The sequence below is a fragment of the Cebus imitator genome, unplaced genomic scaffold (assembly GCF_001604975.1).
Source record: "Cebus imitator isolate Cc_AM_T3 unplaced genomic scaffold, Cebus_imitator-1.0 Scaffold435, whole genome shotgun sequence".
Classification (NCBI taxonomy): Eukaryota; Metazoa; Chordata; class Mammalia; order Primates; family Cebidae; genus Cebus; species Cebus imitator.
In genome coordinates, this window is record NW_016107750.1 from 89,433 (window position 1) to 101,744 (window position 12,312).

At 53.1% G+C, this 12,312-nt stretch overlaps 2 protein-coding genes and 1 non-coding gene across 4 annotated transcripts in view; 2 read left to right on the plus strand and 1 right to left on the minus strand.

Annotated features, from left to right (window-relative positions):
- RRP7A (ribosomal RNA processing 7 homolog A) overlaps positions 1 to 5,089 on the plus strand; it is a 7,972-nt gene extending 2,883 nt beyond the window's left edge. Inside the window, exons 2-6 of the mRNA XM_037731993.1 lie at positions 1,567 to 1,917; positions 2,655 to 2,772; positions 3,117 to 3,214; positions 3,592 to 3,790; positions 4,732 to 5,089. Of these exons, the coding sequence (XP_037587921.1) occupies positions 1,567 to 1,917; positions 2,655 to 2,772; positions 3,117 to 3,214; positions 3,592 to 3,790; positions 4,732 to 4,817 (852 nt within the window). The 3' untranslated portion in view covers positions 4,818 to 5,089. The remainder of the gene's footprint in view (positions 1 to 1,566; positions 1,918 to 2,654; positions 2,773 to 3,116; positions 3,215 to 3,591; positions 3,791 to 4,731) is intronic.
- SERHL2 (serine hydrolase like 2) overlaps positions 5,079 to 12,312 on the minus strand; it is a 26,578-nt gene continuing 19,344 nt past the window's right edge. For both annotated transcript variants that reach the window (XM_017510281.1, XM_017510280.2), the window contains 3 exons: positions 9,438 to 9,520; positions 7,206 to 7,302; positions 5,079 to 5,490 (listed from right to left, as the gene is read on the minus strand). In XM_017510281.1, coding sequence (XP_017365770.1) covers positions 5,371 to 5,490; positions 7,206 to 7,302; positions 9,438 to 9,520 — 300 coding nt within the window. In that variant the 3' untranslated portion in view covers positions 5,079 to 5,370. The remainder of the gene's footprint in view (positions 5,491 to 7,205; positions 7,303 to 9,437; positions 9,521 to 12,312) is intronic.
- Positions 10,296 to 10,401, plus strand: LOC119468470. Its single transcript, XR_005197152.1, has one exon. It is a non-coding gene; the product is annotated as a U6 spliceosomal RNA (small nuclear RNA).

Consider the following 12,312-nt stretch of genomic DNA (forward strand, 5'->3'; position numbering starts at 1 on the left):
CAAAAAAAAAAAAAAAAAAATTGGCCAGGCGTAGTGGCTCACACCTGTAATCCCAGCACTTTGGGAGGCCAAGGCAGGTGGATCACGAGGTCAGGAGTTCGAGACCAGCCTGGCCAATATGGTGAAACCTGTCTACTAAAAAAAGGCAAAAATTATTTGGGCATGGTGGCATGCGCCTGTAATCCCAGCTACTCAGGAGGCTGAGGCAGGAAAATTGCATGAACCTGGGAGGCAGAGGTTGTAGTGAGCCAATATTGTGCCACTGCACTCCAGCCTGGGCAATAGTGACACTCTGTCTTAAAAAAAAAAAAAAGTATAATCTTAAGCAGCCCAAAGTTGTTTGAATTACATTTTTTTTTTTTTTCAGGTTATACATGTCCATAATTTAAAAGTAGTAAAGTATAATAAAAAATGCCTCTAATTCTATCCAAACGCAATTTTTTTCACAGAAACTAAACTAAGGGAATTGCTGGATTTTCTTTCCTTTTTTTTGAGACGGAGTCTCTGTTGCCCAGGCTGGAGTGCAGTGATCTTGGCTCACTGCAACCTCCACCTCCCGGGTTCAAGTGATTCTCCTGCCTCAGCCTCCCAGGCAGCTGGGACTACAGGCGCCTGCCACCATGCCTGGTTAATTTTTGTATTTTTAGTAGAGATGAGGTTTCACCATGCTGGCCAGGTTGGTCTCAAACTACTGACCTGAAGTAATCCACCCACCTCGGCTTCCCAAAGTCCTGAGATTACAGGTGTGAGCCACTGCGCCCAGCCAAGGGAATTGCTAGATTTTAGATGACTTTTTTTTTTTCCCCAAAGGAAACCCTAATTTATAAAAGATTTCTCTAAACTTAGAGAAAAAAAGAAACATGGAGAACAAGGGGTGTTGGTTCTGACCCTAATTGAAGTGCAGCATGTATGCAGGGAAGGTCCCCGGCTGCAGGTTCCAGCTCACTGCACCCCAGAGACAGAATACTCCTGTGTAGTTGGCAGCCAGGTGGAGACACAGCAGTACATCCCAGAAACCCCCTCCTGCCTCTGCCCCACAGATCACCACCATCCTGATTGTCACAGCATAGTCTGACTGCTTCTGGCTCAGGTGGTAAAACTTAGTTGTCGCGTAAAATCAGAATACCAGCGAGAATGTCCCCACCTGTCTTGCATGAGAGAGCGGGAATGGCGGGGCGCGGTGGCTCATGTCTAATCCTAGCACTTTGGGAGGCCGAGGTGGGTGGATCACCTGAGGTCAGGAGTTCAAGACCAGCCTGGCCATCATGGTGAAACCCCATATTAAAAAAAAGCGGGAATATCCAGGGCTGGGTGGCTGACGCCTGTAATCCCAGCATTTGGGGAGGCCAAGGCGGGCAGATCACCTGAGATCTGGAGTTCTAGACCAGCCTGGTCAATGTGGTAAAACCCTGTATCTACTAAAAATACAAAAATTAGGCTGGTGTGGTGGTGGGCACCTGTAATCCCAGCTACTCAGGAGGCTGAGGCAGGAGAATCACTTGAAACCCAGAGGCAGAGGTTACAGTGAGCTGAGATCACTCTACAGCACTGCAGCCTGAGCTACAGAGCAAGACTCCAACTCAAAAAAAGAGCGGGAGTATCTACCTCTTTATTGTCCCTGGGGAACAGGTCAGAGGGCATAGTGCCCACAGGCTCCGGCTGTGGGCAGACATGGCAGTGGCGTGGAGTCCTTCAGGGGTGCTAGAACCCTGGCAGCGCCACCCAGGGTGGAGGGAGGCTTGGGGACGGCCCTGCGGATGCTCACACTCAGCTTCCCTCTCGCCCCGGCAGGAATGCCTGTCCCACCTCCTGTCCTCCTGTGGCCCTGTCCAGTCTGTGGAGTTGCAGGAGAAGCCGGACCCGGCCGAGAGCCCGAAGGAGCCAAGGTCGAAGTTTTTTCATCCCAAGCCAGTTCCGGTGAGCCCCCAAGCACGGGTTCTCTTAGAGTGAGGTGGGTGGGGCATCATCCGAGTGTGTCGGGGGAGCTGGCAGTGGGACGTCAGAGCATTCTCTGTGGTCCTGAGCCCATCCTCACTGTGTGGTCTAGGAGGCTGTCCGGGTGACAAAGCCTGCGATTCCATCCCAGATTTGTCACATCCTTGCATTTCCTGCCTTGCCTTTTCTTTCCCGGTTAAAGCTCAGGGACCATCTGTGCTGGCTGCCTGCAGGGCCTCCGCCAGCTCCCCTCCTGCTTCCCCCACTGAGGGATCTCCTTCCCTAGGTTCTGGGGCTGGGTCTCCAGGAGCCCTGTTGTTCACAGCTTTCCCGGTGGCCCTGGAGCCCACACCTCCTCCTTGCACAGTGGCATCTGGCATGGTGTGTGCGCCCACACCTGGCTTCCAAAAACCTGCCCTGGCTCAGGGCAACCCTGCTTTTCACTGCATTCCTCCTGTAACTGGAAGAAAGGAAGCCTGCCTGTCCCCTCTTCCTGGGGAAGAGCTGGGAACAGATGTCACTTCCCACAGAAGGAGGATAACAGGAAGTGTGGCTGCCATGACCTGGATTATGGGATGGCCTCTGGTTCTCTCACAGCTCAGGAATAGCCTAGTACTATCTCCCCTGGTGTAGCCACCAGCTAGGCTGAGGGCAGGCCTGGAAACCTTGTTCCGGACGTGGGAAAGAGCCCCCACCCTCTGACATCTCTCTCCCTCTAGGGGTTCCAGGTAGCCTACGTGGTGTTCCAGAAGCCAGGTGGGGTGTCAGCTGCCTTGGCCCTGAAGGGCCCCCTGCTGGTATCCACAGAGAGCCACCCTGTGAAGAGTGGCATTCACAGTCAGTACCGGTGAAGGGGTCTGGTGCCTCCTTCCTGGGCTCTGGGTTGGTGGGACATTATGGGGACAGTTTTTGAATGTCACAAGCCACATCCATGCTCCCTGAGAGCAGTGTCTGGAGGGCTGGGCAGAAGGGCTGAAGGGGCTATGTCTGGGCCCCCAGGGAGTTGTTAGCCTGAGCCCCTGGCACCGAGTGGCTGGGCAGGCAGAGGCAAGGGCCCAGCTTGCAGCCACTGGGATTTCCTTCGCACCTGTGCCCCAGGCCCTGTGTGAAAAGGTCCCGATGTGCCTGAGGGGCCCCAATGCCAGGCCTGAGGAAGCCCGTCTCCTTGGCTCCCTTCTCAGAGTGGATCCGTGACTACGCAGACTCTCTGCCCGACCCTGAGGCCCTGAGGGTGGAGGTGGACACCTTCATGGAGGTGTATGACCAGAAGATTGCTGAGGTAGGGGTTCTAAAGGGATGGCCGGGCGCCGCAGTGCCCATGTGGCTGTGGGAAGGTGACGCCCCAGTAGGAGGGCAGTGGCGGCCTGTCCCTGGCCACTCTGTAGAGGCTTAGGCTCCCCTTCATCCCTGCTGGATCCAGGGTTGCCTGGCTGAGTGACATCTAACCTCCACATGGTCGGTAGTGGAGGAGGAGGCAGCGCCAGCAGGTCTGTGCTCTTCCTGCCACCCTCAGCCCCAACGCTTTGCTGGGAGGCAGTGAGCAGCCTTGCCCCTGTGGGGGTGTAGCACAGTTCTGACTTTGGGAGGAGGGCATGCTGCTGGAGGCTGCAGGAGGGCCCAGGAGCCTGCCGGACAACAGGGTCACCTTCCGCACAGGAAGAAGCTAAGGCCAAGGGGGAAGAGGGTGTCCCTGACGAGGAGGGCTGGGTGAAGGTGACCCGCTGTGGCCGGAGGGCTGTGCTCCCCCGGACGGAAGCAGCCAGCCTTCGGGTGCTGGAGAGAGAGAGACGGAAGCGCGCCCGGAAGGAGCTGCTCAACTTCTATACCTGGCAGCACCGCGAGAGCAAGATGGAACGTAAGCCATGCCCCCAGCCCATCCTCAGGCTCCATGGCTTTGGCCCCAGCTGTGGATGAGGCCTGTGCACAGGGTCGCCTCCAGGCTCTGTGGAAAGCAGCCCAACCTGGTAGCACCCTGTGTAGTGGCTGGGTCACCCCATCACCCACCAGAGGCAGCTGCATTTGCTCAGTGGGTGGGGACCCCGAGTCCTCAGTGCCCACCTCTGGGCCCCTCTGCACTTAGTGCTGGCGTTTGTCAGTCTCTACCCAACAAGGAGTCCAAGTGCGCAAGGCACTTACTTACAGACCTACTGTGGGTGCAGAGAGGGTGCTGCAGACTGTGTGTGGTATGTCAGGTGGCCCTCAGGGGACCCTCCCATGGTTGAACACCTGTGGGCCAGTCCTAGTGCTGCGGCTGAGCCCTCTGTCCCACTGCCTGCAGGACAGCTTCCCTGCGGGCACGGGGACGGGCTCTGCGGCATACCCTGAGCCACCCGCCCAGTCACTCACTGGTGCTTTCCCTGCCTCACTGGCTCTCTTGGCTCCTGCCCGTGCTCACTGTAGACCCTCAGCTTCCCCCTCACCTGGGCCACTCGGTGACCAGAGTTGCCATCTGCATTTACCAGCACTAGGGGTGGAGTCCCTTTACCGATTCCCAGGGTCCCTCCAGGCTGAGTGGTCCCGACTCCTTTCTTCCCCTTGGGCAGGGGCAGGTACGGGTACCTTTGCTTGGTCACTGGGGCTTCATCTCCAGGCTAGCCCACTTTGGCCTTGGACTTGGCCTGCAGCTGTGTTGTTTGCTTAAGGGATCCAGACCCTGCCTCCAAACCAGAGCTGGGAAGGGGGATGGGTTGGTGGGGGGAAGACGTACCCTGACAATAACTGGGAGGAGGGGTGGAACATGAGCAAGCTGGCTCCCCCTGGGGTGTGCTGACCCTGCCCTGTGCTTTTCACCCCCAGATCTAGCACAGCTGCGCAAGAAGTTCGAGGAGGACAAGCAGAGGATCGAGCTGCTTCGGGCCCAGCGCAAATTCCGACCTTACTGAGCTGGGAGAGCCACACCAAAAAGGAACTTGAGGCGAGGTGGGCCCTGGGTTGAGGGCCACTGTGTCCAACAGCCCCGATCAGAGGCCACACGGCTGGGAGTGAAGGACCGTGCCACCCCTCAGGTCTTGTGCTTCAGCAGTCCTGGGGTGTGCCCAGAGGAGGATTTGCCCCTTCAGCCTCCATACCCTCCTCTCAAGGACCCTTCTCCCCTTAACCACAATGGAAATGCCCCTGCTGCAGCGAAACAGCCTCAAAAGCAGTGAGAATACCAGCACATCTCGTATTTTCCATCCAGTTGGGCCACAAGGAAAGGCCTAGGTGGGCCTACCCTGCCCTTCCTCCCTCCAGCTGGCTGGAGATTGTCTCCCTCTTGAGGTCACAGATGTTCAAGTTGGAATCTTGCTCCCTTCCCCCTGAATCTACCATCCTAGGCTGGGCTTCCAGACCAGTGAGCCTTTCCCCACCATGCCTGGCCTGCTTGCAGGGCTCGGGAACTCAGAGTCTCAGTGCCGAGGCTGGGAGCACGAGGTCTTCATAGCTCCAAGCCCAGAGCTATAGCTGGTTTGGGAGCCTGGGTTTGCTCTGTAGGAAGGAGCTGATGATACCGGCCACAAGCTGGGGTTCGTTCATGTGGACATAGTGAGTGCCTGGGACTTCCACAAACTGGAACCGCTGAAAAGGGGAAGGGGCACGTGGTGAGATGTGACCAGAGGTGCCTCGGGAGCTCCACAGGCTCTGAGGTACACTAGGCCCTCCCACAGCCTTCTGGCTCCCTGCACCTCCCACGGTGAGTTTCCCCACACTCGGCTCCTTGGATCCCCACCAGTCCACAGCACCCCAGGAGTTGTCCAAGCCCTGGCGACTTGGAGGCCTCGCAGGGGTCTAGGCCAGCTCACTTTTGAAATTGCCTAACAGGGACAGGGAGGGGCGATGACCAGGGTTGCTGTGACTCTATCAGAGGAGGTCCGCTTGAGATAAGATAATGAGGTGGGGGTGTGAGCGGCCTGCAGCCTTGTCCCTGCCTTTAAGAACCCAGACTGGAAGGCCTTGCCTGCCTGGGCACTGACCTGGCAGCTGGCCAGCCACAGGTGGGTTTCCCTTTGTGACAGTGCCTAGAAACCTGCAAAGGCCCCAGGGTCAGGTGTTCATGGGTAGATGACCATGAAACATCAGGTGCTCCCAAGAACCTAGGCAAAAGCCACCCCCACCTACAGCCAGCATGCCCACTGGTGTGATGTGTAAAGGGAGGCAGCAGTCAGGTCTGCTGTGGTTTGGGAGCCTATAAAATGTGAGATAGGCCGGGCATAGTGGCTCCCACTTGTAAAACCAGCACCTCAGGAGGCCAGGGCGGATGGATCACAAGGTCGGAAGTTCATGGCCAACATGGTAAAACCCCATCTCTACTAAAAAATACAGAGATTAGCCAGGCATGGTAGCATGTGCCTGTAATCCCAGCTACCCAGGAGTCTGAGGCAGGAGAATCGCTGGAACCCGGGAAGCAGAGGCTGCAGTGAGCTACAATCATGCCAGTGCACTCCAGCCTGGGCAACAGAACAAGACTCCATCTCAAAAAAAACAACTTGTGGGCTGGGTGCAGTGGCTCACATCTGTAATGCCAACACTTTGGGAAGCCAAGGCAGGTGGATCATTTGAGGTCAGAAGTTCAAGACCAGCCTGGCCCTCATGTTAAAAATTCCATCTCTACTAAAAATATAAAAATTAACTGGTTATGGTGGCAGATGCCTGTAATCCTAGCTATTTGGGAGTCTGTGGCAAGAGAATCGCTTGCACTTGGGAGGCAGAGGTTACAGAGAGCTAAGATTGTGCCACTTCACTCCAGGCTGGTGACAGATCGACACTGCCTCCAATAAACAAAAAGTGGGACTATTAGCTGGGATGATAGCATGCACCTGGTAGTCCCAGTTACTCAGGACGCTGAGGTGGGAGGATCATGAGCCCAGGAGTTTGAGACTGCAGTGAGCTACAACTGAGCCACCGCACTCCAGCCTAAGCAACAGAACGAGACCCTGTTTCTCAAAAAAATTAAAAATGTGAGACTGTCTCTGACATTTGGGTCACCGAATTGTGTCTGGCCCGAGGAAGGAGGGGTGGGTACGTAAGGACTATAAGAGATTTGTTTCTGTTAAGTGAAGGTGCTGTAAAAAGAATTTTAAAAAAAAGATTTGTTTCCTGAATTCTGATTATATTTGTGCCCAGGTCTCTAGGGACTGACCACAGTAGAGGGTGATGCCTGATAGCTCCTGGTGGTCACCTGTTGGGCCTGGGGTCAGACCAGGGGTTTTCCCAGTGCAAAAAAAGAGATGGGTGGGGTGGGACCAGAGTGGGTGACAGTGACAGACACCAGCTGCCTGAGCTCCACACCTTACCTCTTTGAGGGTGGATTTCAGTATGCGTATCATGTACAAGAAGGGCTCCTTGTTAGCGTCATTCTCCCTTCTCACATCGAAATATCCGTGGATTGCTCTGGAAAGTGAAGAGTTGGGGTTATTGGGGTTCATCTTAGAACTGCCTCCCAGCACTGTCCTCATCCTGCCTTGTGTTCAGGCCTCTGAGGAGAAACCAAAGCCTGGGCTGTCCCAACTCCCACAGCTGGGTCCCCTGACCCTAGACTGAATTTGAGGCTCAGTTAGTCTCAGCTCATACTCAGGTGGGACAAGCCAGGGGCAAGCGAATGCTTCAGGTGCACCCTGCAGGGGCACAGGGAGTTGAGAACCTGCCAGTCACAGCCCAGAATAGCAGAGCTGGGATCTCAACAGGCTCTGGAGTCCGCACTTGGCTGAGAGAGAATTTACATGTCTTAAAACCCTCCCATTCAGCATTGTGAGACCATCATTACAATTACAGAACATTTTCATCACCCCCAAAGAAATCCCAAACCTCTGAGCTTACACACACACACACACAACCCCCCCACCACCCCCCCCCCAACAGGCTTCCAGTCCTGAGCAACCATGAATTGGCTTTTCTCTGCAGTGTGCCCTGGTTTGGACTTTAACATGAATGCAGTCCTACGACATGTAGACATTTATGTCTGACTTCCTAGTGTAGTTTCCAAGGTTCATCCATGCTGCAGCTCATGTCAGTGCTTCATTTCTGCTTAAAAATTGTCTATGGTGGGTCAGGCATGGTGGCTCATGCCTGTAATCCCAGCACTTTGGGAGGCCGAGGTGCTCTGGATATCAAGACCAGCCTGGCCAACATGGTAAAACCCATCTCAACTAAAAATACAAACATTAGCTGGGCGTGGTGGCGGGCACTGGTAGTCCCAGCTATTTGGGAGGTTGAGACAGGACAATCACTTCAATCTAAGAGGTGGGGGCTGCAGTGAGCCAAGATCATGCCACCGCACTCCAGCCTGGGCAACACAGCAAGAGTTCATCTCAAAAAGTCTGTGGTGTGGACGGATCATGTTTTGCTTGCCTGTTTATCCACTGGTGGACATTTGTATCCTCCACCTTTTTAATTTTTTTTTTTGGAGACAGGGTCTTGGTCTGTCACCCAGGCTGGAATGCAGTGGTACAATCACAGCTCACTACAACCTCCTGAGTAGTTGGGACCACAGGCATGTGCCACTGCTCCCAGCTAATATTTTTTTTTTTGTATCTTTTGTAGAGACGGGGTTTCACCATGTTGCCCAGGCTGGTCTCAAAACTCCTGGGCTCAAGTGATCTGCCCACCTTAGTCTCCCAAAGTGCTGGAATTATAGGCGCGAGCCACCACTGAACGCTTTTTCATCTCCACCATCAGTCTATTACAGAATGCTGCTACAAACATTCGTGTTCAGGTTGTGTGGACATGTTTGCATTTCTCTTACGGATAGACCTAGAAGTGCTGGTAGCATGGTAAGTGTGTTCAGTAGCTCGAGAAGCTGCCAGAACAGTTCATAGCCCCACAGCAGTGCGTGAAGTTTCTGACTGCTCCACATCCTTGCCACCCGTTCCCTATTTGGTTCCAGCCATCCCAATGGGGTGAGGTGGTTTCTCGCTGTGGTTTGGATTTGTGTTATTTTATTCTTTGAGATGGAGTCTCACTCTGTCACTCAGGCTGGAGTGCAGTAATGTGATCTCAGTTCACTGCAACCTCTGCCCCGAGTTCAAGCAATTCTCCTGCCTCAGCCTCCCATGTTGCTGGAATTACAGGCACCCACCGTCACACCAGGCTCATTTTTGTATTTTTAGTAGAGATGGGGTTTCACCGTGTTGGCCAGGCGGGTCTTGAACTCCTGACCTCACGTGATCCACCCACCTCAGCCTCCCATAGTGCTGGGGTTACAGGCCTGAGCCACCATGCCTGGCCTGCATTTGTGTTTCTTGAGGTCTGCCCACCTCTGCCTCCTGTGGTCTGGTTATAGAGGCTTACCTGGGCATGCCCCCAGCTGACACCTGTGGAAAGGCGTGGCACAGCCCTGGCCCATCCTCTGCTGCCTGAGCCCTCCCCTCCTTTGACAAAACTTTCTAAGTCCATGACCCTGCTGCCAGGAGGGCTTCCCAAAAAAGATCTCCAGCCTCAGTGGTGTGGTCACCATGCAGAGAACTTGGAGCCACAAGCCAGGGCTCCCTCCCGGAGATTCCTGGCACCCATGTCTCTTCTGGACTTACTTGACGAGCAGGACTTGGGCCTGCAGCTTCCTGATGAAGTGCACAAACCACTTCTCGCTGATGAAGTCAAAGCTGAGCTCTGGCTGCAGAGACAAAAGCATGGTGAATTCTCATCACAGGGCATAGGCACTCTCATGGGCCCAAAGCCCGTCTCTGTTGAGGTGGCTAAGCCCTGGTGAGGCCACATTAGCCATCCACCGTGGGACCAAGCCCAGGACCCCAACACAACACACAGCCGTGAAAACTCACTGCCCTTGTTCTACCCTCGCTGTCCTGGTTCTAACCCTGGCCCTCCAGCTATTTTCTGCTTCTCAGACTAAAATGACCTCAGGTGCCTTCCCCGAAACGGGTTCCCATACTGTCACCAAGATCCATGTGCTCTCACATGTCAGCTGCCACATTTCACAGCAGGGTGTGACCAAGCCTTTCAGGCCTGCACACCGGAGGAGCTTCCTGGGCACAAGGTGAACAGGCAAACTCAATCTCATCTCTACTAAATTAAAAAATTAGGCTGGGCACAGTGGCTCACGCCTGTAATCCTAGCACTTTGGGATGACGAGGTGGGCAGATCTCCTGAGGTCAGGAGTTCAAGAGCAAAGGTTCAAGGCTGAGGTCAGCCTGGCAAATGTGGTGAAACCCTATCTCTGCTAAAAATACAAAAAATTAGCCAAGCGTGGTGGCACATGCCTATAATACCAGCTACTTGGGAGGCTGAGACAGAAGAATTGCTTGAACCCAGGAGGCAGAGGTTGAAGTGAGCTGAGATTGGGCTACTGCACTCAGCCTGGATGACAGAGTAAGACTCAGTCTCAAAGAAAAAAAAAAAAAAAAAAACCATAATAAATAAATAGAATCTGGGTGCTTTGCTTTGGCAGCACATATACTGCCGAATTGGAACAGTACAGAGAAGGTAAGTGTGACTCCTGCACAAGCATGATACAAACATTTCCTAAACATTCCTTTACAAAAAGAAAAACACGGCCGAACGTGGTGGCTCACGCCTGTAATCCAAGCACTTTGGAGGCCAAGGTGGGCGGATCACCTGAGGTCGGGAGTTCAAGATCAGCCTGACCAACATGGTGAAACCCCGTCTTTATAAAATAAATTAAAAGAAAAAGACAAAAAGAAAAACTTTTGGATCACCTGAGGGTAGGAGTTCAAGACCAGCCTGCCCAACATGGTGAAACCCTGTATCTACTAAAAATACAAAAAATTAGCCAGGTGTGGTGGTACATGCCTGTAATCCCAGCTACTTGGGAGGCTAAGGCAGGAGAATTGCTTGAACCTGGGAGGCAGAGGTTGCAGTGAGCCAAGATCATGCCATTGCACTCCAGCCTGGGCAACAGATCGAGATACCATCTCAAAAAAAAAAAAAAATTATAAAAAAGCCTCTGTGGGTAGGGAGGCCCACCCAACAACTGGTATTGGAATAACTAGCTGTTCATCTAGAAAAACAATTACAATGGCTGGGCGCCTATAATCCCAACACTTTGGGAAACTGAAGTGGAAGGAGCCCAGGCATTCGAGACCCTCCTGGGCAATGTAGCAAGACCGTGTCTCTACAAAAGTAAAAGTCTTAGCTAGGTGTGGTAGCACACACCTGTAGTCCTAGCTACTCGGGAGGCTGAGGTGGGAAGATCACTTCAGCCCAGGAGTTTGAGGCTGTGTGAGCCATGACTACGCCATGGCACTCCAGCCTAGGTGAGAGAGATCGATCCTGTCTCTAAAATGAAAATAAACAGACTGGCCGCAGTAGCTCACATCTGTAATCCCAGCACTTTGGGAGGCTGAGGCTGGCGGATCACCTGAGGTCAGGAATTTAAGACCAGCCTGGCCAACATGGTGAAACCCCATCTCTCCTAAAAATACAACAATTAGGCAGATATGGTGGTGGGTGCCTATAATCCCAGCTACTTGGGAGGCTGAGGCAGGAGAATCACTTGAACCTGGGAGGTGAAGGCTGCAGTGAGCCAATATCGTGCCATTACACTCCAGCCTGGGCGACAACAGCAAGACTCCGTATCAAATAACAAAAATAATAAAATTAATGAAAGAAATAAGTTTTCAAACATGATAGAAAAAAAGGGAACAAAGAAAATGAAACCCTACCTCACCCCATGCTCAAAAACAAATTCCACACGGATCAATGACAAACACATTAACATTCCTGGACCCTTGGCTGATGCCCTGTTCCAAGCCTCAACTCTAGGCCTGGGCCCGGGCAGCAGCTCTCAGCAGTCTCCCTGCAGTTATAGCTTCCTCACCTCTAATGACAGTGTCTTACATGTGTACAGTGTTCTACCACTTTTGAACAATCACAAAATAGGATAGGCCATGAGCACCTGAAGTGACAGCACTGTGCAAGGCCACTCAACACACATGACCTCAGGTAGTCTCAACAAACACCTTTCAAAGTGAGGCCCAGGGCTTGGCTCCCCTAGCCAAGTTGCTCATGAACCAGCTGAAGGAATGAAAGCACTTTCTTTTTGCACGTGAGACAACCAAGGCTCAGAGAGGGTAAGCACCTTGCCCAAGGTCACACAGCCCCTCAGTGGCAGAAATGGCCAAATTTCCATTAATACAAGCACTCCAGTGACATACTTCCAGGCCTCCAGATGGGACACTGGTTTTTAAGAACTTTTCTCATCCTGCCCCTCCCTCTTTAATCTCACAGCCTCTGTCAGGAATCCCCGTCTCAACAGGTGTACCGCGCTGACTCCGAGCTTTTACCTGGGCAGCAGCCAGTGCCTAGAACGCCTCCCTCCTCTACTCACCTCCATCAGCTGTGTTTAATGCCACTGAAGTGCACACTTACAAATAATTAAACTGACAATTATTATGTAATCTACGTAATAGATTTTTTTTTTTTTTTTTT